This window comes from Microcebus murinus, chromosome 9, assembly GCF_040939455.1.
Source record: "Microcebus murinus isolate Inina chromosome 9, M.murinus_Inina_mat1.0, whole genome shotgun sequence".
Lineage (NCBI taxonomy): Eukaryota > Metazoa > Chordata > Mammalia > Primates > Cheirogaleidae > Microcebus > Microcebus murinus.
Window position 1 is genome coordinate 41,351,867 of NC_134112.1, and position 27,650 is coordinate 41,379,516.

Genomic DNA, 27,650 nt, shown 5'->3' on the forward strand with positions numbered 1-27,650 from the left:
TTAGTTAGTGTAAGGTTAAAGTATATTAACTCTTAGACTTAATTTCCCCCTCCTTTTTCCTAAGGTTGATTTTGCAAATACTGTATTAACTTGTTTTTCAGGGCCATTTATATTAAGTTTTATTATATAATATGATAAATTCGAGCAGAGATGGGGCTGACTTCATGTTCACTTCATACTTATGTTCACTTGCAATGGAATTTTAAATAAGGTAGGTAATTTCCTGCCTGAATATTACTCTCAAGCAGATAGCTGATGTATCTATCCCACCATTAAAAAGTTATTTTACTTTTCTCAGCCAAAAACAGCTACTAGTCATTTTAAAGTTCAACTTAAAGGTCAAATCGTATCAATCTCTTTGATGAGATGTGCTTTGGAAATGAACAACACTCTGCTGGTAAATTATTTTTCCCAGTGGTTTGTTCTTGCTTTCATGCCACCATATGGCCTACTGTGATCCTATCTGGATAACTGGGCATAACATCAACCCTCTGTTTTTGTAAAGCTCTTTCCCCTCTTATTCTGAATCTCAACAAATAAAAAAGAGTAAAAAGTTAAAGATCATTACTGAAACTTTCTTTGCAAGAAAAAGGTACCTTTCTTGCAGGTGATTTCACTAAATTTCAATTAATTTCCATAAATTCTTAGTTATAAAACTATTTGAGAACAGTGTTTTCTCTATTTAATGTCATCATAGCTGGGTAGTACAAAGACTTGGAACTTTAGACACTTAGCTTCTTACCTTGCGATGGAAAGTGTGTAAATTAAATGTCAAGAGGAAACCAGGTTGCAGAAATCTGATCCAGTTAGACGCCCCACAGCTCCAGAGATGCAGGTCAGGAACTCAGATGAGAGCCAAACACTGCCATTACCCTGAGCTGAATTCATCTCTGTCAGGCAATGCGCTCATAACCCCAGTCTTTCCAAAAACATATGTGAACTATTCCAGTTTTACTAATAACTTTATTTAAATAAGACACAGGAACTTCTATACTGAAAAAATACAAAACAAAAGCCACACATTTCCTCGTGTAAAGCCATATTGTATGGTAACTCGAATACTGTTCAGCGCAGTGGCTAGAATTAAACAGTACAACTATATACAAAATTTAAACAATTTCTGACAAATTTCTACAGCTGGATGTAGGATACATTTGAGCTCAACAACTTCTGGGAAATTTACATGGCAAAGCATAAGCTTTAACACATTTGGTTCAAAACTTTTATATATGCTAAGAACAAATGTACAACACAATATTTAGTTTCTCATGAGAAAATAAAAGCACATGTCACTATAAATATCGTACATCAGATTTCATCACCAAAAAAGCATATTCAGTCCATCTTTCTGAAATTGATATTGATACTATTGCATCTTATTTGGACAAAAGCAGAGCATAAGATCAACATATTATATGTAATGCTAAACCAGATATCAGAAGTTAAATGGAGCTCATATTTATCTTACGGAACTAGTAATTTTCTCCCTTTACCCATAATCTACAAAATATAGTATTTTCATCAAGGCCTGAGATTATTAGGGTTAAAGGTATCTGCTGCTGAAAAGATTGTTTTAAAAGGTTCCCCTGTGAAAATGGCAAAAGTAAACTGAGTCCTTTTTTCCATGACAGTCTCCTACAATATAACACTGACTAATTTAAAGGAGCCAAAATGCACCTTCAGGAGAGAATATTACTGCAAACTTTGGTGGAAAGAATTGGGATCATGACAAAATAATACACAGAATACACACACACAAACATATACACATATATCATTAAAAAAAAAATCAATGGCATTGCTTTCTTCTCTATCACCACCTCATCCTTCTTCAACCTCTGTGAGAAATAAACAAAACAAAGAAAAACCCAGGAATGACTGAAGGGAACTGAAACGTTCCTTTAACTGTGGGCACCTGTTTCCCTAATTCTTAAGAAAATTGTCCCGTACACTTTAGGTGCAGATGAAAACAACTCTAGGTTTTATTGAACTGAAAGGAATGGAATAAAAATACAAAAGTTTCCCTTTACTTTTGGATACTTGCGTTGTGCTGCAGAAAACAAGGTCTGAAAGTTGGGCTCTCCCACTGCCCAGTGAGGAATATCCAGGGCTCTCTTCACACTTTGTGGAGAACTTATGTCAAGTCTGCAAGTTCAAGGCTATTTACTTGGGTTTATGTTCTACTTCACACATCCCAAATCTTAACAAAACTATTCATGATAGTATTATGAAAGGCTTAAACAAGACAGCTTCAAACTATTGCTCTTATAAGTCACCACATTCTGCGGCCCAAGTATTCTCTTCATGTGAATGCAACTCATACACTTGAACTGCTTGAGGAAAACGATAACCAAAAGTATGTCACTTTTTAACCTGAAAATTAAAGAATTTCTAAAAGAGAACTAAACATAAATATACTTTTAGATAAGACGGTAACATTTATGACCCTGATGGCCAATATAAACAAAAAATCTCAACCATCCCCTGTCAAACACTTCACTTATTTTGAAATTAAATCTAGACATTCTTATCTTTAAATTTCATCACACACAATGTGGAATGTTTATGTACAGTCTAGTACTGAACACTTCATTTGCAACATTGTAACAGTCCTTAACTTAGCAACACCTGAACTTTTAAAAAAAAGCCACAATTTACACATGTTGAAACAGTGAATGCAACAGTTGTTTTACTGGTAACCACATGACAAAGTGATGTCAAACACCACAGATTTGCTGGTTCTCCTCATGTTCACCCATGTCCAGGATTATCATTCTCCTAGGGCTGAATGCACTTCTTATTCTAATAAGAATATGGAATGTAATGAGGAAAGGGAAATGCATAAAATAAGAAAAGGCAAAAGAGTGATGTTCCCTCTTTAGCTTTTTAGCTGTGAAATATTTAATATCCCAATATGATATACATTCCAAGTTACCTGAGTTTAGACTTCAACTGAAGTACCTGAAGCTAGGCCATAGGGTGGGCACTGTGCAACTGTTGTGGCCATTTTTTTTTTTTTTTTTGCATTGTATGTATTACAGAAGTTAGAAACAAACACCTGGATCAATTGTAAACATAATCCTGAAGTACAGTATTTTCCATAGGACAAAACACAGCAAGACATTTTCTATTTAGACAGGCAACTTTTTGATATAGAGCTTATTTATACTGAAGAATTTGGAACAAAACACAGGACACAGTACTAATCTGTCAAACATACTATGAAATGCATAGTCTCCACTTAAAATGCCGAATGACACATGTTTTGCAAGCATTACTGCTTTCCACAAAAACTGCTGAATAGGAGTTCCGTCCCTGCCAAGATCAGTGTTAAGAGATACTTTATGATGCTGATAAGTATTTTGCTGTTGGTGGTTGTGTTCAGAAAGTTTGTCACTCCATGCATATAGATGTCCGAGATCACGTTCCTAATCCATGGAACACAGGGTGGAGGCCAGCTCCCCCTTTGCTTTAGATGATCACATAATTCTGAGCAGAGATGTGTTCTTCGCCCTGCAATTCTGGCAGGAGCTGCTGCTGCTGGGATGGCTGTTGAACAGAGGCCTCTGTGGAGCCCGCTGTGCTGGTGTCATCGGAAAGAGATGCAAAGGAAACCCGGGAGGAGAGCTGCTCAACAGTTAGAGCTGCCAGAGCCGAGCTCTGGCCAGAGTTAGGAGAGTTCTTGAGCATCAGGTCAGAAGCAGGTAAGAGAGGGCCTAGAAGTTTTACAGGACAGAAAGCTGATCCAGTTGGGATGAAATTAACCTTGTTTTTGTCAGGACATGAAAAGAGAGGGGCCGAGATAGGTTGACGAGACCTAAAACATAAAACAAAATTAAGTTTATAATCACTAAAAAGTTAAGTACTTTCTGAACTAACAGGAGTTCTCTAAAACAGCTAAAATGTGAATGGCAGGGGATGGGGTAGGTGTACACAGATGGGTAAACATCTTCCATAGCACAAGTCAGCTGGCAGACTATTCATGTACACAGCACTGAAGTGATATTTGAGACAAAAGGATTTTCAAAAGGATCAAGCAGACAAATTTTTATGGAGATCATTAGTTTGCTTTTAATCATTTAGGAATGTGGGAAAATCCCCTACATTATAGTTGAAGATTATGCAAGGTTAGGATGACCTTTTCTGTTAAGAAAAAGTGTACTGGGTGGGGGCATTACCCTATCATGTATGTGGTTTAGAGCATTTCCTCCTTTTTCCTGCATCTTCAGACATACTTCCACTAGCACAGATGAGGGAGTGGAGTTTCAGTGGTCTCTTCAAGAGCCAGTCAGCCCAACAGAGCAGAGTCCACAAGCCCTTCCTGGAGCTAAACCATCAAGTCTTGTAAGATGGGTGTCTGTCCCTTTCTAGGTTGCAAGAGTACAGCAGCCTCCACTAGGCACTGGGACAAAGGGATGAGTACGTCCAAGAGCCACACAGTCTTCTGAGCTATCCTGCCCAGTGTTCACAACATGCAATTTTTTTCAATTTAACTTCTAACTTATACATACTGAAATTTCAAAAAGGAAAAAAACCCTATGAACAGAAAGTCTGAATTCAATGAGTTAACATGCTAGATGTGTCATCTATAGGGAAGAAGACTAATTTCCCTCTGGCTTATGGAATGAATACACTGTCTTTAGGCTAGTCACACACGGATGTTAACTTTGCTCCTAAATGTCTTTTTGTTAACTATCTAAATTAATATAGTTCTTGAAAGGATAATTCTTAATGATTAAAAACAGACCTGTTAGGTAGTAAGGATAAATTTCTAGTTTCTTTGTATTGGCTTATACATGTCTGGCATACAAACTCCAATTCTTCTTCAATAAAATCTCTTTTGCCTATTCAATTCTCTTTACATAATTTGCTTTTAAAATATATTATCAGCTGGATAGAGTAGTTGATTCATCTGGGATCAACTGGTCTCAGTAAAAAGCTTTACAGTTCTGCAGATCCCAGCTGATAGAAAAGACATTACTTACGCCATTTCCTCAAAGACCTTCACTCGCTCACATCCCTCTGGGGGCTCCCGTTTGAACATGTAGCTGTTGTTTGGTTTGGGAGATGAGGCATACTTGGGTAACGGTGAGCTACTCCCACTGTCTGTAAATTTAAAGCAGTTATATTAACTAGTGAGTGAAAGCTCTTTTAAATTAAATTTGATTTCCAAACAAACAGCACAATGTATCCACTACTGCCCCTATGCTTCCACCACAGAGCCTCCTTTATTGCAAATCTATTTCTAACACCCTGGTGGAGTACATTTCTTCTAAATAAAAACTTCAATGCAACAATAATCTATAATACCATAGAACATAAAAGAAGGATATTTTGGTCCATAAAACTGAATTTTGAATAAAGCAAAGCCATAATTCTGAAAACAAAATCTATTATTATTTATTTTCAAAATGCAAATAAATAGGGTAATATGCTTAAGTTATACAGAAGACTCATAACAGATTACAATAATATTGGGCTCTTCACATGCTTTCTCACTGTCCAACTAATTTAATTGAAAGTTTTAGTAAGGGGGATAATTTTCATTACAAAAGTTCTTAGCAGAAATCTTACTTTTACTAAACACCATGGATATAACATGTATGCAGAGGAAAAAACAGGTTATATTACAACACATCTCTTTTCACCTGCCCACCATAAAAAGGTAATTTGCTCAGACTTTGGCCTTTAAAATATCTATATAAAAGGGCTTTTTCAACACAGTTTGTGTTTTTGCTACTGCAAGACCTGAGAAATCCCAAAACATCTCTACTTAACATGCTTTCCTCATATTTTTGACCAAAAAGAAAATGGTCTATTCATGAAAAGCCATAAAACCTATATGCAGTTTCTCCCTTTCCTACCTGGCAAAGGATTTTGGAAACTCAAACCCACCAAAATGTGTCATTATCTTTGTAAGACGCCAAGTTGTAAAGTCAGTAACATACTTGTATAAATACAATGGCCCTATTTAAACAAATTCTGACTTAATGCAAACCAATCCCCACTGCTGTAATACTAAGCACATATCTATTGAGCTATATCATTTTCATCTATTTGAAAGATAACACTAGTACCATAATTATGTTTGTCACAGTTTTGGTAAGTTGCTTTAGTTTAGGATACAAAATACAGTCCAACATTCAGAAACTGAGTAAAAAAAGAATGTTTTTACTGTCGTTAATGAAGTATAATATATGCTTAGAAAGTAGACCCTTGACGCACACTAATACTTTATTTTGTGAATTACTCCAGGAGCATCTATGTTAATCTTGGGAATGTAGATCTGTGCTTATATTTAAATATGGCTATATTTCTGGCTAGGAAATCATCGTCTACAAAATAACCAAGCCACAATATTGGGAAAACTAGAAAACCACAAAGTTTCTTTGTCACTATTGTACGTGTCCCTACATAAAAAGAATAGTCTCTTGAAAGGAATTAAGTTTTAGAATCAAGTTAGGTTTCTTCCTATACCAGTCAGATTTGAGAACTGTCTTAAATTCAAGATTTATCCTATATCTTGCTTAATCAAATGGAAGAGGGGTAAGATGATTTTCTGTCTTAGGTCGATGCAAAGCAATATTATTAGCCTGATTAGAGGTCTGAATCTACTGCTCTCTATTTGAGCTAGCCTAGACAAGACTGGTCTATGACCAAAACCTGGTGCGAATGAGGCCTCAAACTTTGTGTAATACCAAAAATGCAGATTGACCTCCCTTTATTATCCAAACAGCAGCAAGCTGCAAAGGAAATACATGAGACCAAGAATATGAGTAAGTAGATATGGCATGAGATGCTTCCATGGAGATTAATTCTAGGCACAACATAGGCCACATGGAACATGTGGAATCAGTCTAAATTCGTGGGCTCAATGCCTTTACAAGTCTTTTATCCCATCAGCTGGGGTGTGACCATATCGGTAGTTAAGAATCCACCCTATTACCATGTAAGAAAAGCCATCTTGGCCATAGTTACAGTCTTCTGCCTTTGGTTAATATTTCTTATTACATTATCAGGACTACCACATTATTTTTCTCACAATTGTACTGATGGTTTCAACAGTCTTTTCCATGTTTGAACACTAGATATAAAATGAATAATATATCTGCAAAACTGATTATCTTCCCATTAACAATCTAGAATAAATTAAATGATTTTTCTTCTTCAATTTTTCTAATTTCAGAGGCTTTAAATGTATTTTTTTATAGAGATTTACCCATTTAAACATTCCTTTTCTATTTTGAGAAGGACTGATTAATATTAAACAAGTAAATACATTGCTATCCTAGACAGACAGTATTCAGTGTTTTTATATCTTTCTGCCTTTTCAATAAAAATTATTTGGTTTTCTGTTGAATATATTTTTATATTTAATGTTAGATAGTCTGGAAAAACAAAGCTTGAACAGAAAAAAATTGAACCTATAAACAAATATTTATTAAATCTGGAGTTTTCTCCTTAGGTAAGTATATAACCTGAGACACTACAAAGAACAGGAAATAGAGACATCCAGCCTGTGGCTTTAGCTCTTGTTGTACAGTTGTGTTACTTTGAACACCTAGAACCTACCTTTCTAGGCTTCTACATAATTAAAGGAATTGCCACTCATGAACTCTAAAATTCTGTAATGCTTCTTTAATGGTTCTAATGTACAAAGAAGGAACACTATACTGAAACATTTTTTTGCTTTACAAAGTGACATGCTTTAAAAACAACCCACATGACCAACCTATTCTACTCATTCAAGATTTGAATATGTAATAAATCACTTATTCATTTAAAACTTTGTATTGAATTTAATAACCAATTTTCAATAACAGAACATTATAAATATGAGGTAACCATGCCTGCTCAGGAGATTCAAGAGGAAATGCCTCATGGTAATCTTAATTCAATCCCAATATAAATTTTCTCATTCTGTTATCCCAGAGGAAAATAATATAGGATCAAAACTGGAAATATAGCTGAGATTAAGTTATATGTTACTGTATAATCTTATAACATCATAGCCAATGTACATTAATAAGAAATAAATGTAATGAATATGATTATTTAAATATCTTTCTATATTTACAATAGTCTCACTTATATTTATAATCACCCAACTCTGAAAATCAACAGCATGGAAAAATGTGATTGGCTATTTTATTGTAATAGATCATATTTATGTATATATGCTATATTTACCATTAAAATATAAGTAGCTTGTCAAATATTTTAAACATATGGTAATGAATTAAAGCTTGGAAAAATTAGCTAAGTTGTTAAAGTTTAGAATTTCATATAGAAACAATATTCATTAAATTACATGTACTCATATAGCTTAAGAGTTTCTGAATATCTCCTGATAAATGACCTTCATTATTTTTGGTATATTAAATTGTGTGGCCCACAATTCTAGTATTAAAAAAATCATATATACAGAGATCCCTAAAAAAGATTCTGATTTAATTAGCTGAGAGAAGCCGAGCATTGCTTTTTTTTTTTTTTCCCCTTTGGTAATGCTCCCAACTGCATCTGAAGTGCATCCAAATTTGAGAATCTAACTGAAAAAGTTAAAAACACTGGGTTAGAGTCAGGCTACTTGACTTCTACCTACGCCTGGCTGCATGACCTAGGATGAGTTTGATCCCTTTGTTTTTGACCTGTAAAATGGGACTAACTACTGACATGATAGCTGTGGAAAATGTGATATAAAAGGATTAGGATAGTGCCTTAAATACAGTAAGCTCTCAATAATATTATCATAATAGTAGAAGGAACACATCATTTCTAATTTTCAAATTAAAAATGGTGAACCATTCAAAAATTGAGTGCCTAATTCTACTCTTTCTTAGCAGAATAGAGTTAAAAATTCTATTCAGATACACAAAGATAAAATTCTGCTCCTGGCAGGGAAGCAGAGTAATATTTGAAGTACCAGATTCTCCAGGTTTGTGACTGTCTATCATGAACACTGCCAATTCATGATGGCATCCTTTACTGTATAGAGATCTATTATCCTGAAATTAAAATCAATGCCTAAAGCATGCAGATTCTATAAGACTACTATTCAAATAAAATATTTTTATAGTATATACAGCAATAACCAGTAGAATATAATTCTTATTTTAGCTTTCTCAGATAGATAACTCACTAGGAAAGTGAATACAGTGTTCAATGACAACTAAAATCATAATAAAAGCATAAAAGTTAGCCAAGAGAGTTAGGTTAGAAATATGACTGACTAAATAGGATCTAAACAGAATTACCACTCTAGTGTTAAAACTACTTCTGCTTCAGGAAATGAAATTATCAACTACAGTGTGGTTTGATGGCTTAAAGAAATCAGGAAGAACACACTATTTCATAGCATTTCTTGGCAATAAACTTTAAGAACCAGGTAGCATTACTAATTGTATTAAAAAGCCTGCATTTTCAGTTAACTCTAAGACCAAATAGGGAAGTTACAAGTAAGGAGAACATTTGGCTTTTATAAATAGCCTCAAAGTTTTCTCTAAAATTTCAAAGATAACTCATTATGAGAATGCTACATAATTTTAATAAAAAATATTAGCTACATGTAAGATCTCCTTTAGATCAGTATCCAACAAAGGGTAAGGGCAAAAATGACATTATAACCTTTTACCACTTATACTTTTGAACTTTGCTCCAGATCAGATTGATTTTTTTAATAACTGGGACTCAACATACATTCCAAATGTTAGCTCATTAACTAAATATTTGTTATATCTAGGAGGTGTTTTATTTAATCACTTATCACTCTATAAGTATTAAGAGAATTGATATCAATTTACAAATTAAGCAAATTACAGTTTTTCTTTTGTTTTTGTGTACTCAAAATAAGTACAATGCTTCTTCCACAACATAATCTTGATATGCAGAACGATGTTGATTATTATCTACAAGTTTAACTTACAGTCATTGACATGGTAACTATTTACTCTGAATCTGATACGATAGTTAATAATGAAAGCAAATGACTTTATTGAAGATTCTCCTTCAATCAATCTATAGACTGAAATCATGTTTCTTATAAATCACAATGGTAAAATTAGCTAAACTGAAAATAAATTACAGATTACATGGAATATTTTATGTATTACAAAGCAATGCATTTAAAGATCTTAGGAAAATCATTACAATACAATCTTAGTTTTCATATTCTTAAACTTATTAAATGATAAAATTTCCAGGAACATCAATTTTCAAAAAAATTGAAACATGCTGTTCATATTAAATTGCTCCTGAAGTATCCTACAGGGAGAAAAAAGAACTCTTAAACTTCTAATAAAAATTTCACTATAATAATTTCAAATGTTCACTTAAATATTTACTGAGCATTTAGTATGTGCAAAATAGAAGGCAAAGCAAAAATGCTATTAATATTGTCTTAGTGAAAGATAAAATTTAGTCTTTTCTACCTTTTACAAAAATTCTTGCTAAAGGGAAATTATATCTTTATATATTATATCTTTAGGCAACAAGCAACATGGAACCTTCAATTTATCATGATATTCACCTTAAAGTCCAACATTCACTACCTAATTATTAATGGTAGTAATCATTTTTCACATCTCCCACACTGGAACTTTGTAAGAACTTTGCCGTTATCATCATCTCCTTCTTCTACCTCACTTCATACATCTAATCAGCCACCAAATGCTGTTGATTCTTTTCAGTTCCTTTCCTCCAATCCCTCTGCCCTTGTTACCCATTCTCATCTCTGCCCTACAGCTGTGGTCTCCCAACTGATACGCACAAAACAATCTGCTGACATGCAGGGAAAAAAATTAGAACATTTATACATATTAATTTTATCTTTAAAAACAATTAAATTTCATTAATACTTATTTAGTTTTAATGAATTGTACACATATATAACCTAGAAATATATGAACTTATATTAGGGTACATTCAAAATTGCAGGCAAGGGTGTGTAATAAAGTTTGAAAACCACAAGACTAGACTATTAAAATCTTTTCCTCGTACTGTCGCTCTCTACTTCCATTTTCACCTGAGTTATAGTTCTAAAATATTAAGCTGGTCATATTCTTTAGCTGACAAAAAGATCTCTGCGTGGCTTCTCATTTCTCTTATCAAGGCCTACAAAAGCCCTTTATGAAATACCAGTCTTTCTGCTTCTCCACTCTCACTCTGCTTCTCTCACTCTCAATTTCTTACTGTTGTCTACACACCAGGTCCTTTCACAGCTGAATGCAAAGGCAGCAAGATGTAGCATGAAGTTTCTACAGAAGATCTTTGTTGACATGTACACTACACAGAAGTTAGGAAAGTTACTTAATATCCCTAAGCCTCAGATTCCCTATCCTTTAAATAATGGCAATGTCACCTACCCATAGGATTGTGACAATATTACAGGAAATAAGAAAAATAAAATCACCTGAACACTTTTCATCATCATAAGAATCCTATGAGGCAGCTATCCCCAATTTACAGGTGATGAAATTAAAATACAGTGAAGTTGAATAATTTGTCCAAGGACACATAATTAGTACGTAGCAGAGCAGGAATTCAACCTGGCTACCCCAGAGTCAGGGTTCATTACTGTTATGCTATCTGCTTGACTAAGTTTTGATCTATCTCAAGTCTAGTGTCTTCATTAGAGACATGAGGAGATAACTAAATGATCAAGTTCCTTCCAATCTAACATTCTATGTTTCTAATTAAAGGCTTACAACTCAGGTAACAGATTCATTGGGTCTACCTTCTGTTAGTGTCACATGGAGATAGAGCATAAGGAGTTGCCCCCACGAGTTGGTATTTCTTTTCAGAGAAACACAAAACTAGCGGAGGGAAAATTCCAACAGATTCCCTTTTCCTTTAACCTAGCTGATACCCTATTATTTTCTCCCCAGTTATTATCAGGGTTTACTTGTTACCAGCATAACCAACAGCAAGAATGAAAAGATGAGACAGGTTTTAGCAGAGTTACTTTCCTTCCTCTAATTTCAACAGGAAATTTGAACTGCATGGCTTCTTTCCCATCAAAAGCCTATCACTAAATTAGCATAATCTTAATTTGTCTACTCTTTATTGTTCCCTAGTTTTTTAAAGAGTATCACACTCTTCATGAACATTAAAAGCCTAACATACAATTTAACAACTCAAAAAGACAATGATGTTTTCAACATAGCTGTAAAAATATATCCCCTAAAAAATAGACATATCATAAAGAAAAGTCTTAAAAGATACTTAAAAAATCACCATGAAATACTCCACCATGCCTTAGCTGAGGATAAAGCAATAAACAAAACAAGGTTACCTGCTTTTGTTGGACCTTATATCCTGGTAAATAGAGATAAGGAGATTAAGTGAAATATATATGCAGGCATGTTAATTAAAAATTTTTGGTTTGCTTATATTCTAGACTCTGAACTAAAACTGAGTAGTATACTTATTAGTATTAAAACACACTAAGGGCAAAGGTCAAAAAGAGGTAAAGAAATGGAATCCTACAAATAAATACAAGTGAAGTTAAAATGTATGTAGAAAGGAATAGGAAGATGCCAAAAACCATCTATTTCAAAAATCTGCTTAGGGTCATCCCTAGACCATGAAAAGACAAGATAATACTTTTCTTTTTGTCTCCTGGGACAAAGGGCAGCTCAGTACTAACACCCAAAGTTTAGCAATATTAATGAGTTAAATCGCAGTATGAGTTAAATAGGCTTATATGCATTGGCTTTGGAAAACTCTACCCACATAGCATACATTGTTCCTTCAGGAAAATATAGTTTAAATTACAAGTAGTCAATTTATAGACTCTTGGAATATAACTCTTAGTAGTTGGCCTGAGCAAAATGGTTCCATTTATTTCATGATTATAATAATCAATATTTCCACAATATCTTGCAAAACTGCAGAATTTTATAACAACTGCCTTAGTGAATTGTGCCAAAGAGCAACGATAAGTAGCAGACTGAAGTCTAGATTTTGTGGCTTGCTTAGCACCAGTTTGGCTACCATCAAGGAATGCTGGCAGAGCTGCTTAAAGAACTAATATTTTGATGTTGCCATTTGAATTATATAATTGACTGTCTCCCTTGCATTTTGGGCATGATAATGTAGAAGAATATACCCTAACTCTTAGGGCATATTCTGATAATGTCAAGATGAGAGCTCTTATTCTGGATCCCTGAATCTCCAAACACAGAATAGCTGTAGTTCCCATGGCTTTACGTTATTTAGCCTGCCAACCTTACACATGTGACCAGGCTGCCTACTGGAAGGCAGCCTGGAAAGACCTAGCAAAAAGCAAACAAAAAAATTCACCGGAAATAAGTTTCTCAACAGCTGGAACTTTCTCAATAAGTAAGAGTGGTTTTGTCCTGGCATTACAATTGATATAGCCAAAGAAAAAACTCATGTGCTATTCAATTATAATCATTTTTTACGTCTCAAATTAGACATGATTCATGGAGAATAGATGTTAAGAACAGGCAGAAATAATGTTAGCAAAGTCAGAAAAAGACTAAGTACATAACAGATGAGTACTAGAAAAATAATCAGCTCACTAGCACATCCTTCATTAGGGCATATATTCACCATAGATGTCCCTCTCCCTTCCAGTGCATGTCTATCCAGGTTCCTAAGGATGTCTGAACTTGCTATTCTACCACAGAACAAACTTCCCCACAGCAAATGCAGATACGCAGGTATTCTAAATCGATCCCAGTTGACTACAAAATTGTAGTATTTTCATAGTTAATTATAAAAACCTACAAGAAAGTTTATATTGCTTTCTTTTTTATCTTTATTAGAAATAAATATAACATAAGACCAATTTATGATTTATTGCATAAAATATAAATTATAAGAAATAATTAGTACCTTTTAAAAACCCCCAGAATTTGACCTTTACACAGAGATGTAATGAGTCAGATATCATTCTATAGTTTGAATAACATTACATAAATAAGTTCCAGAAATTGTAAAACTGACAGTCCCCTCCTTTGTAACTTTTAGTATGCTAAACATAACTGTAAAATAGCATATTATTTGCTTATATTCCCATTACTATCTATTAGACTATAAATTCCTCAAAGATAGATATGACATCTTATTCATCTCTATTTTTCCCATTCTCTAGTATAGTAGCTGACATACAGTAAATGCTCAACAGATGTTTCTTAAATAAACTAGAAATGTTCCTTAAATAAACTCAATTGAAATACATAAACCTTTACTCCCAATCCTAAAATACACATATGTGTATACATGCATATATACATTATAAAAGGGATAGATGCTATTTTAATTTTCTCTTCACAAAGATAGTATTTTTATTTGTTTAGAAACTAGAAATTTCATATTGTAATATTAATAGAAGGCTACACATTTTTTCCAATGAATAATAACATCAACTTGATCTTAATCACAAAGATTGTGATCTTAATCACAAAGTAATGTTTCTAAGAGAAATATGACGGATATTAAGAAACTGATGTCATGAGGCCTTAATTCTCAAACTGCAAATGATCTTGCAGAAAACAGAAAAATCTCTTAAATGTTCTGGGAGCCCTTATGTTTCCATAATTTCTAAAAAGATTTATTTTAAATGACTATTAGCAACACCCACCACCATTTACTGAGTTTTACTATGTACCACGAGTTGTGCTAAGCACTTTGCTACAATATCTCGTTTAACCCCAATAAGATGTATGATGTAGGTATTACTGCCCTATTTTACTAAGAAATATATTTTAACCTCAGGAAAAAAAACTTCTGGCCTTAGAGATGATCTGGACCAATGTTCTCATTTTAAAAATTAAACAAAAAAAACAAGAGGAAGAATTTAAAGAAAAGATATTAGTATTATAGAGGTGGATGTCTGGTATGGAAGAACAAAAGGACACAGAGGAAAACATACAAACAAAGGCAGAGTCTTAGGAAAAAATCTGAACTGTGTAAGAAGTGGTCAGAATTCAGATTATTAGATAATTGGCAGAAACTAGGCCAGAGAAGGAGGTTTTCAGTAAGCTGTGGAAGAAAGGTAAATAGCTTATATTTTTTCTGAAGAAACTAGGGAAACTAGTAGGTAATAATAATATTGATTATTTTTATATAGCAGCAGCTACCACCATTTATTGAATCCTTGAGAATTAGTGCAGGTTTATGTTCAAAACTTCACAGGATTCAAATGCATTCCTTTGTTGTCCCAAAGCCAGTTCTGGTCTTCATTTCAGTGTTATTAATATAATGTCTCCCACAAAAGACCCTGGCAGGAGAGTGACTTGATTATACCTTCTCATAATATTAATAATACAGATTATAAAGGAAAAAGAGATACTAAAGAACATATACTGTTTGAAACTTGCTATCTACCTCTACCTTATTCTGTAAATAAGCTACAGAAGCCACTTATTTATCTGCCTCATGAATATATTCACTTGGAGGCTCTGAAGGCAATCTCCAACCCATCAACCAAAATGGAACTTATCACCTTCCCAATACATTTCTTTTCTAATCCAGCATCTCTCAATTATCCACAGTATTAAAATTAAAAAGAAGAAAATAAAACTCTAGAATTAATTCTCTGCCTTTACTACTACCATCATTTCTACTTTTCATTTTACCCCAACTACAAGTGTTAATAAGTAACAAAGGTAGCCAACTTGAACTGTACTTACTCCTTCTAATGGTATAACAAAGAATATGAATTCTGGAACCTATCAGGACAGACCTGTTTCACCATTTACCACCTGTATAACCTAAAACAAGTTACTATTATTTAACATTTCCATTCACCTTCAAAACAAAGACTCCTACTGGAAGCAATGTGTTTTCTAGTTTACTGTGAAACAGCCACGGGAAAATGGTTGTGAGGAAGTTATTAAAGGTGTTTACTCTCATAGGATGTCTCAGTGAAATAAAAGTTTCCTAGTCTAACATTCTAAGAAATGGAGACTTCCCACTTCAAACAAAGAGATGCCTGAGGTACTACATTCAATATATCCTTAATGGATGAAGGGAGTCCACAAGACCTTCAGTTAACAAAAAAGTCAACAAGGAAAGGGAGAACTGTTGAGATCCACTCGCAGATATAAAAGCAGAGGACAAAGTCCAAAGTAGCTTCCAGCTAACATCTCAGAAAAGTTAGGTATAAAGGTGAGTGAAAAGAGTCAGACACAAAGAATATATACCATACCATTCCATTTCTGTGAAATCCAGTAACAGGGAAAAACTAAATAACAGTGATGGAAGTCAGAATAGTGGTTATCTCCAGGTGGACAGAAGAAGGATATTATCTGGGAAGAGGCCTAACAGAGTCTTATGGGATAATAAAAATGTTCTATATCTATACTTTTATATAGGTAGTCCTTTTGTAAGTATATACATATGTAAAAAATTCACTTGCCTGAGCACTTAAGATAAGGGCACTTTATATGCAATAATACTTCAAATTATAGGGGTCAGGGTCAAATCAGAACAAGGACCACAACAATTCTGTAAGATTTTGTAAACTTTAACTTTTCTATGGTTTTACATTTTTGGTTGCCATTGATCTACTTCTCTATCATGAAAATCAGTAAATGTATTATAAAAATAAGTTCAGTATTTCTTTGCAAAAAGCTAAGAAGGTGGAAACTGGGCAGTCCATACTGCTTTCTGTAGCTAGGTCTTAGGAGGCCAGAATCAGAAAGAAGCCAGTTAAATGGTGGTAAACAAGTGCCTGACCCAAGGAGAGAAAAGCACTGGGAGGCAGTCTGGGCCTGATGAGCAATAAGAAATCCCACATGTTCTCAATAGTTAACAATTCATCTACGTACCACAATATAATCACTGTTGTCCTGTAGGTACTCATTGAGCTTTATCAACTTGGTTAAAAATGTACTCATTCTTCCAAAAGAATATTTAGAAATTATTTCTTCCAAAATCAATCTGATTACAAAACCTAACTTTAGGCATGAGTAATAGATACTCTACCATAATCATCATCAGCTCTGGGCAATACCAAGGAAAAGACCTGAGTGCTGTACGAGGTGAAGTTGTACATACTCCATTTTATGGCTTTCATTAACAGTTAGAACCAGGCGCTGTGCTTCTCTGACACATTTATGGAAGATGTTTGTGAGAGTCACGAAGAAGGGGGTATGTAAAACTAATGAACAAACAAAACTTGATTAACCAATCTTTTACAATCTCACCATTCAATGAAAGAAAAAAAATGATGTAATGGTCTAAGACAAAGAAAGTATAATGAGCAAGGCTCTATAACAAACCCTCTGTCTAAGTGGATGATTCCATTCTTACCTTTATCACGATCATAGAGCAAATCTTCTGTTGAGCAAGGGCTACCATCCTGGGATTCCGGGGGACAAAATGGGGAGATGCAGGGTGAATGACTGCTGCAACTACTGCTACGCTCCTGGACGGAGGGAGTCTGAGTGTCAATGCTGCGAGTGCTACTGCTCCGGTAGTGAGCAGGGAGTGGAGCTCTTCGACCATCTGGTATGTCCAATGGCTATAAAAGGAACACCATTAAACATGCAAATGCCAGTGCATACATTGTATGCATATAGAAAGCACATAGTATATTTCCTTTGATTTCATATTTCAACACTGTTGCCACCATAATTTTCTATGGTTAAAGATAAAGAATACCAACCTTGTGTCTTAAGTTAATTTCTGGGCATGTTACCTTTATGGAACTAAAAATTTCTTTCAAATCAAATTGTTTGCCTTAAAAATTCCATAGTTCCCTACATGTATTCATTCATAGGTCAGCACTTCCCATAATATCCTTCAATTACAGCAATTATAGCAATTTCTTTAACACTGTATCCTTAATGCCCAACACTGTGCCTGGAACCATGGTAGACATTCAATAAACATTTGCTGAATGAATTAACTCAATTGCTACCAAAAAACCCCAAAACAACAAACACTTTGACTTTGTTGTAAGAAAAAGTGAAATTTCACATTCACAGGTATAGATTTTTCTGTTTGTTCATTCTTTCCTATTTTAATTTTTTAGAGGCCAGGAGCAGAATCATACTTTCTATTTCCTTTGAAAATTACCCAAAATTTCTAATAAAGAGGTTTATTTTATTAGTACTCAAATGTAAGATATTAACATAGCTCTGAACAATTTTACTAATTTGGTATTCAACTATGGAGGACTACTCATAATTTAACTTAGTTCTATTGAAGTGTTCTAAGTGGCAAAAGGAAGAAATAAAAAGGAAACTATAGTTAAATACAGAACCATACATTTTGCACTTGAGGGCACCTCCAAGTTCATTAATCCAACATCTTGTTCACATAAAAAAGGGACCTACAGTTCAGAGCTCCTAGTGACACAACTAATTATGTGGCATAAGAGCTCCTGCTGAAGTAGACTCTTTCTACTCTATTACTCTGCTTCTACTGTAAAAACAGATCTTACTCCATTTTTTTCATTTCTGTGCTAGCAAAATAAGGTCAAAAAATAAAATTCTACACATTAAGTAATTTATTTGTTGTTGTATAGATAGGACTGCAATGCTAGGGAAAAGAATATTTATTTATAATTTATTGCCACTATTTATTTTGTCTACTGTTTTTACTTTGAGCTTTGTCATTTCAGAGATTTCAGAAACACAAAGGAGAAATGGAGGAAGGAAAGATTAGGCAAGACTCAAAATGTATCAATATTTTCTATAGCAAACAAGTGAAAGCTGAAACCTGTAACTACTCCAATAAAAACTTCATTTATTAAGGCAACACTGCTAAATCCAACTATATCAACAACGTGACAATTACTAATCTAAAAAGAATATTCAATTATTTAAATATAAGTTCATTTTATAAATAAAAAGGTAAAAATTTCCAATTTAGGAATGAAACAAAGGAATATTAATTTACTTGGTCAAATTTTAGGAAAATGTTACTTAATGAAAGTGTCAATATTGGTAATCGGTGTAAGAATAATGTAAAAATTTATAGCTACAAGAAATTAAAAAATTTAAATTATTTTTCATTCATGGCCTATGTAACAAAATACAATCGTTCTATATTTCCATTTCTTAATCTATAACTGGATAATATATATTAATTTCCTTAATCAACTTTTATTTGGAGGAGGGTAGAAGTAATAATTACAATAACAAAACAGATTTTAGAAATCTACATATTTATACAAAATAACAATGGAAAATATGAAAGCTTGGAATATCAATATCATTAACATGACAATTTTCTTTTTTTAGCTTCTGACAAATTCATAGTGACATTTTAATTTATTAAAACTGAGGCACACAGTCACAAATCTAAAAGTTCTAAAAATTAATATCTTAGTTATAAGTTTATAGATTATCCCAGAATAGTTCTGAAATGGCTATTAGAGTATGACTTATTTAAAAGCAGTATTTTATCATGTTTTATACTTTAATATAGTTTTGCTTTGATGTTCTTAAGGAATCAGAAAATATATGAATGATTCTCATCCTCCAAAATTTAGGCCAACTTTACCTCCTTTCATTACTGTATAAACATAATGTATAAAGGAAACATTTTAATGATGAACAGAGATGGCATAATTTCCAAAAGGTTCCTTGATGGCATAATATATAGAACATTAAAATTTAAGATAAAATGTCTAAGAAGAGTAAAATGGCACAATCTTTTGCGAGGGTCAAAATTTTAAATGTTCAAATGCTTCAACGCAACCATTTCACTGCCAGGAAATTATCTGCAAGAGTACACAATGTTTTCTAAATCCACTGCATGTGATGACAAAAACTGAAAATAATCTAAATATTCATTAATAGGGGACTTACAAACATCATCAAGAAAGTGAAAAGTGAAAAGAAAACCAAAAGAATTGGAGATAATATTTTCAAGTGATATATCTGACAAAGAACTTGTATCTAGAAAATAAAGAACTTTTTAAAGAACATTTACAACTCAATAATAAAAAGACAAATACCCCAATTTTAAAATGGGGCAAAGGATCTAAATAAACATTTCTCCAAAGATATATAAATGGCCAATAGTACATGAAAAGATGCTTATTAACACCATCAGCCATTAGGGAATACAAATCAATACCACAATGAGATACCACTTCATATCCACTAGCATGGCTACAATAAAAAGACAGATAATTACAAGCGTTGCTGAGGATGTAGAGAAATTGGAACCCTTATACATTGCTGGTGGGAATGTAAAACTGTACAGCCACTTTGGAAAAAAGTCTAGCAGATCCTCAAAAGGTTAAACATAAGAGTTGCCACATCAGCAATTCCACCCTTAGGTATATATCCAAGAGAAATGAAAACAGTATATTCACACAAAAACTTGTCTACAAATGTCCATAATAGCCAAAAAGCAGAAACAATCCAAATGTCTATCAACTGAGATTGAATAAATAAAATCCATACAACTGAGTATTATCAGGCAACAAAAAGTACTGATACATGCTACAATATGAGTGAACCTTAAAAACACTATGCTAAGTGAAAAAAGCCAGTTATAAAAAGCCATATATTATATGATCCCATTTATATGAAATATCCAGAACAGGAAGATCCATAGACACAGAGCAGATTAGTGGTTGCCTAGGGCCAGGCGTATCAGAGGAAAATAAGACAGATTGCCAAAGGATACAGTTTCTTTTTTGGGGTGATTAAAATGCTGTAAAATTGACTGTGGTGATGGTTGCATAACTCTGTGAATATTCTAAAAACCAATAAATTTTATACTAAATGAGTAAATTGTATGGTATGTGATTTATATCTCAATAAAGCTGTTATCAAAAAAAGTACTTTTAAGATAGTTTGTAATATTTAAGAAAATAAAAGAATTCAAATATCCCTCACGAAACCTTACCTTGGATACTTCCTCCTTCCCATTATTTTCTTTAATGAATACCTTTTCTAATTCGGGACTTATTCCTTCTACATTGCAGGGCACACGTGAAACAGATGATTTTGGCACTGATATATTTGACAGTGGCATAGGGACGGACCTTGATCCAGTAGCCTATGAAATAGGATAAAGCAGTGTCAAATTATTTGTGGTAAAAGTATCAAGAACTAAAGGGCATAATAAATTTTGAAATCAAAACTCAATGAACAAAGTTATTTTTGACATGTCAACTACAATAGGAATTCAGATACACGTACAGAAATTTAGGTTCTGAAGTAAGGAAGTAAAGTAAAAATTACATAGTCAAAATAATCTTTGAAAATCCTTTTACGTAAGTGTAAAGGTATAATTGTGTAACATATATACTTGTTCATTAGAATGGCAGACAGAATCTGCATTAAATTTTTTTCTTTTTTCTGTTTTAATGGAAAAGCATAATTGAAATCACGTAAGTTAAATGTATCATGTGAGTCCACCGTGCAACTCTGTATGGTTGTGTTTCAAAGGTTTTGTTTCCCGTACAATGACAATTACCTCCTAGTATTTGTCATTTCCATTTTGTCAACTACTTAAGTGAACCTATTAGATTATTAAGTAATGTGGCAACAATACTATATGAGTTCAACAACACACACTTAACAACTTTAACGTTATTTTCAAAAGACCTTTGCAGTTCTCAAAAATTAACCACCTCTAATAGATGTTTTAAGTATAAAATGATCCTTTTGATACTCAAGGAACTTATACAACAGGAAAGAAATAAGAAAGATAAAGATTAATAAGGTAAAAATTAAAACAATGTATGACTTCTACTTTACAATAAATGATTAAAATTGATATATATGATTCATGATAAGGTGGACTGTTAATCACTGGTTAAAACATTAATAGCATCTCCCACATTCAATGCTATATTCCTGCATCTGTGAATTGCTGCCTACTCATTAATGTCCTTTGTCTCTTACTGATACATGAGCTTTTTCCTTATTTAATCTTATTTTTTTGGAGACAGAGTCTCACTCTGTTGCCCTGGCTAGAGTGCTGTGGCGTCAGCCTAGCTCACAGTAACCTCAAACTCCTGGGCTCAAGCGCCTCCTCCTGCCTCAGCCTCCCAAGTAGCTGGGACTACAGGCACGCACCACTGCGCCCAGATAATTTTTTCTATTTTTAGTTGTTTAGTTAATTTCTTTCTATTTATAGTAGAGATGGGGTCTTGCTCTTGCTCAGGCTGGTCTCGAACTCCTGAGCTCAAGCAATACTCCCACCTCAGCTTCCCAAAGTTCTAGGATTATAAGTGTGAGCCACCGCACCCGGCCTTACTAAAGTTTTAAGTCTTTATCAAACATTAGTATCAAATATTTTTTCAAATGCAGTTGATCCTTGAACATAACTATGTAGATTTTCTTCCACCTCTGTCACTCCTGAGACAGTAAGGCCAACCCCTCCACTTCTTCCTCCTCCTCAGCCTACTCAACTTCAAGATGATGAGTATAAAGACCTTTATGATGATCTACTTCTACTTAATGAAAAGTAAATATATTTTCTCTTCCTTATGATTTTCTTGATAACATTTTCTTTTCTCTAGTTTACTTTAAGAATATAGTATATAATACATATAACACACAAAATATGTGTTAATTGACTATGTCATTAGTAAGGCTTCTGGCCAACCGTAGGCTATAACTAGCTAAGTTTTGGGGGAGTCCAAAAGTTATATGTGAATTTTCAACTGCAAAGGGACTGGTCCCCCTAACCTTGGCATTGTTCAAGGGTCAACTATATTTTATAAAATATTTTATCAAATACTTTTCTTTCAGTAATTTTATGGTTTTTCATATTTAAACACTTAACCTGTCATGATGTATTTTTATGTGTGGTATAAGGTCTTAGTATTTTTTTTTTTTTTTGCCATATAGTAATCCAACTGCCCTAAATATGTTTATGGATTCTATATTTGATTTTGAGTTTCTATCTGATAATCCCTATACAGAGCTCCACTTTAATTGCTGTAATTTTATATTACATTTTGGGGGCTCAATAGGGAAAGTCTTTTCAAATTTTCTATTAATGGGTATTGCTTTCTCACTAACTTCTGAAGACAACTTTTCGAGTAATAAAAACAACTCCTTTTAAATTTCCACTAGAACTCAATAATCTGTACATTAATTTGGGATAAACTATTTGAAATATATTGAGTCTTCCCATCCATTAATGTCTTAAGACTTCCCATTTATGTTTCCATTTTATATTTCATATTCTTGGTAAAGATGTATAATTTACATATTTTTAAGTTAACTTCTAGGCATCTTATATTTTTTCATTGTATTTTCTAACATGTTATTGCTGTTCTCAAACTTCATGTATAAAAGAAACACTTTAATAGTGAACAGAGATGGCATAATTTCCAAAGAGTTCCTGGATGGCATAATATATAGAAAATTAAAATGTAACATAAAATGTCTAAGAAGAGTAAAATGGCACAATCTTTTAAGAGGGTCAACTACTGAATTATATGTTTATATTTTATCTAATAATCACATTAGATTTCAGTTTCTTCCCTTTTTCTTATGGAAAATTCCAATCATAAACATAATTCAACAGAATAGCATAATGAATCCTTAGGTACACATCACCCAGCTCCAAAAATTATCAATATTTTCCATTTATTTCATCTAAACACCCATTTCTCTTTTTTATTCCTGGAGTATTTTAAAGCACATTCTAGACTTCATATTTCACCTACAAATATTTCAGTATATATAGCAAAGGATAATTATTTTTAAGCATAATCACATGCCAAAAATCCAATGTAAACGTCAACAACTGTATAAATCTTTTTTTAAGTCAATCAATCTGGTGTAAGTGTATTGGACTCCTAGAGAAAAAGTGGCTGAAATAAATAATAATAATAATATATAGTTCTATCAGATTAAGAAGAAAAAGGAAGGCATATATGAATTTTCACTTCAAATGTCTGAAGCTTGCCAGTTTGTCTTACAGCTCTGGAGAGGTATAATCAGCATACAATAAAATCCTGTCATTTTAAGTACTCAATTCATTCAGCTTTGTTTTATGCACACACACATACATACAGAGAGAAAGAGACAGACAGACATCCAGTTATCAGTGCAGTCACATTTAGAACCTTCCAGCACCCAAAAAAATTCCCTACAGTCTCTATGCAGTCAATCTGTACCCCCAAAACTTCATTTCTATACTTTTGCTTTATTGAGAATTTAAAACAAATTTATAACAAATCATACTGCAGCCTTTTGCTCCTGACCTCTTTCACTTAGCATGATGTTTTTGAGATTCAACTATGTTTTTGTATGTATCAGTAATCCCCTTCCATTTTTACTGTATTATCTTTGTGGACAGATGAAGTGTTGTTTATCCACTTAACAGCTGAATATTTGTTTCCATTTCTTTTAGTATTATCAGAAATGCTTCCAGGAATATTCATGTTCAAGTCTTTGTGTGGACATATGCTTTTATTTCTCGTGGATAGATACCAAAGGGTGGAAATTCTGGGTGAAATAGTCAGTGTATGTTTAACATCTTAAGAAAATGACAAGATGTCTGCCAAAGAGGCTGTACCATTTTGTGTTCCCTCCAGCAATGTATAGCTGTTCTAGTTGTTTTACACCCTTACCAACACTTGGTATTGTCAGTATTTTTCACTTTAGCTATCTTTTAATTATTTTTAATGGTCTAGTTAATTTACTTGGATTTGCTAAATACCAGTGTATGTAAAAAGTGATAATTCTTTTCCTCAGTCTCCTGTCTAGAACCTCTAAACTACTAGCAAATAATATCAATAATTACAGACATCCTTGAGTTGATTTTTATTTTAACAATAATGCTACCAATATTTTATTGTCAGGGCCTCACTACATTTGTAGTTAGTCACATTAGGAAGTGTTCTATTTTTAGTTTTTTAAGAGTTTTTTTTTAACCATAAATGGATATTGAGTATTTATGAAGTATTATTCAGCACCTAAAAAATCAAATGTTTTCTTTTTCTACTTTAACTTTCTAATACAAAAATCTAAATTAATACATCTGCTAACATTGCTGCTTGGGTCTCTTTTGCTACACTAGTGTTTATTCCATGAGATATGTTAGTATGTAATTCTAGGGGGAAAATAAAAACTTTAATCTTCAAGTTCTTCATATAGGAATAAAATATATTAAGAGATACAGAGACAGATGTGTTAAGGAACTATTAAGAAGATTAAATGAGATAAAACCCATAGTTGCTCAATAAGTGAGTGAGCTAGGATTTCAGCCCAGGTCAGTATCATTCTTGAGACTACTATACTGACTCCATCTGTTATTAAAAGAAGGTTAAACATATGATTTAAAAAAATCTTATAATAATTTAACAAATAGTAGTAATTTAGTAGAGATAAAGACTCATTTTTTAATCCTAAAATAATGAATTCTCTCTTTATGAACTAAAAAGAATTATTCAAATCTGGACAAGAAATTAACCTACCTGAGTGTGACTGATTGTTATATGGTTGCCATGGAGAGGTGACTGCCGATCTTTTTCCTTACTGTGACGACTACTTTGTTTGCTGCGTTGTAGTTGCTGCCTCAATTTGGCAATCTGCTTTGGGGGAGGGAAGGAGAAGCAAAAAGAGAACAAAAATAAATATCAATTTTTTTGTATTTATTTCTTCAGTTTTTGGATACTGATAAATATTTTTTTTTCTCAAAGGTTCTAAGAAGCTGTAATATTTTACTACAATGATTTATTCTTCCAAGTTTTTAGGATTAAGATTATTGAAAATAAGAAATAAAGAAAATAAGAAATAAATAAATGCTTTTATAAATCTGAACAGTGTTACTGTAAATATGTAGACTAAATTACCCCATATTATTTCATATTTTACCTTTGTAACATCAGAAATATCTTCCTTTTTAAAAACTTTTTGTAAGATGAAAAATAATACTTCAGATGCCTACTGATTAATGTCAAACCTGATCTCTTAATATAGGAATCACTTTAGTTTCTAAGTCCCTGTCTTACATAAAAAAAAAATGGATCTGGTTTATCAATTGCTAAACACTTTAAAATTGTAAAGTCCACGGGGGTGAGGAGAAGCAAAGCTATTTAGTCTTAGTAACCTATTAGTATTTAATATATTACTGTATATTACTCTTTAGTTATGTAACTTTTAATAACAAATATAATTTAGGGTATATTATCCTATATAGAAGGGTCAAACTCTGAGGTTTAACAGAAAAGTCATTACTACAATATGTCCTGGAATTCATTAAAATACTTACATATTTTAGGTGATTTATAATCTGCTTTAAGCGTTCTAGACCAGGAATAAAAAAATTCCTGAGCATTTCAAAGGGAACCACAGTAATCTGGGTGAAGTCATTTAATATTGGTATTATTTTCCTTGCAGAAAAGATGACAATATATTAATCAATCAATAATTATTCCTTGAACACCTACAATGAGCCCAGTTTTATGTTGCCTACTTGGTAAAGTGTAGCTATGGAGTATAGTCTCTAAAATATATTGATTTTCTCAGAGAGATATAGCAAAAAATACAATGTATTATGAAATTATATAAATGTTTACCTTGAACAACCATGGCAATAAAAAGCACAATAGGCAATTATTATTAAAGTCTATAAATGCTCCTGGGAAAAAGCATATAAGTTGTTGCGAAAAATAATTTTTAGTGGCAAATAGAAGAGAAACAGTATAGAAGGAAATAAGGCACACAAACAAAGGATACTTTATATCCTTTCTTTTATATTAAGATCCTTGGATCCCTTTAGTTTTTGAAAGCTTTATGTAGCTTATGGATCTCTCATATAATATCCTTGCAAAAGGCATATAAATAAGATTATGTTAATATTTGTGTTCCTTCCTTTCTGTTGAAATGACAATTTTCTTCTAGAGAACATTAATTTTGATGAGAAAAGGAAAAAAAATTGTAGGTAATCATTATAAATCAAGACAGACAATTCTCTATGATAAAAAATAAATAGGATTTTATATTGTACAAGTCATTTAATTAGGATGGAGGTATAAATTAAGTGTTTTCTGAATATTAATGATGCTTTAGTGTTGTTTCAAAACCAGCAAGAGCTTGTACAGAAGAGCCCAGAATGCCTAGAGATTAATTAATATAATTTGTAATTATTCATTTTAAAAATAATCTTAAAAATAAACAAACAAAAATAATCTTAAAATTGATCAATCTTAACGAATCTATTTTTCAAGGCCTCCATGACATCAAAATAAGCCAGAAAAGTTTTGTGCTAAGGAGGTTTAACAAACCCCTGAAAACAAAAAGCATACATCATGCTAGAGACCTTACTTTGCTTGGAATACCAACTCAAACAATGCAACCTTATAGCTTTGACACAATATTGTTCTTTGGAATATAATATAATCATACTCTTGTTTGCAATTCAGTAGGTATTAGGGTAAAAGGAAAGCCCATCCTCCTAAACATGCATACTTAGAATACTACAAATTCTACTTAATAAGTATGTGAGGAATTTTCTTTGAACTTGAAGTGGGTCCCCTAGTATACTAGCTCCAAGGTTTAAAAAAATTAGGGAATAAGTGACAAAAGAAGAAATAATAATTATACAGAGAATATAGCATAAATTATCACAAAGGAAAGACCAAAACATTTATGAAATCAGATGAAGAAAAATCAGGAACTAGCCCCATTTAAAATCTGAGAATCAGGAACACTTTTTTTGGCAACTTGGTAGTATCATCCTTGTTTATT

General features: G+C 32.8%; 1 protein-coding gene across 3 annotated transcripts in view; it reads right to left on the reverse strand.

Annotated features, from left to right (window-relative positions):
* Nucleotides 1-943: 943 nt before the first annotated feature.
* The window catches only part of GLCCI1 (glucocorticoid induced 1), a 92,529-nt gene continuing 65,822 nt past the window's right edge, over nucleotides 944-27,650 (reverse strand). The window contains exons 4-8 of one of the 3 annotated variants that reach the window (XM_012757061.3): nucleotides 25,376-25,492; nucleotides 20,839-20,991; nucleotides 17,281-17,491; nucleotides 4,986-5,106; nucleotides 944-3,817 (exon numbers count right to left, since the gene is read on the reverse strand). In XM_012757061.3, the coding sequence (XP_012612515.2) occupies nucleotides 3,472-3,817; nucleotides 4,986-5,106; nucleotides 17,281-17,491; nucleotides 20,839-20,991; nucleotides 25,376-25,492 (948 nt within the window). In that variant the 3' untranslated portion in view covers nucleotides 944-3,471. The remainder of the gene's footprint in view (nucleotides 3,818-4,985; nucleotides 5,107-17,280; nucleotides 17,492-20,838; nucleotides 20,992-25,375; nucleotides 25,493-27,650) is intronic. The other 2 variants (XM_020289832.2, XM_076006425.1) reach the window with 2 other exon arrangements.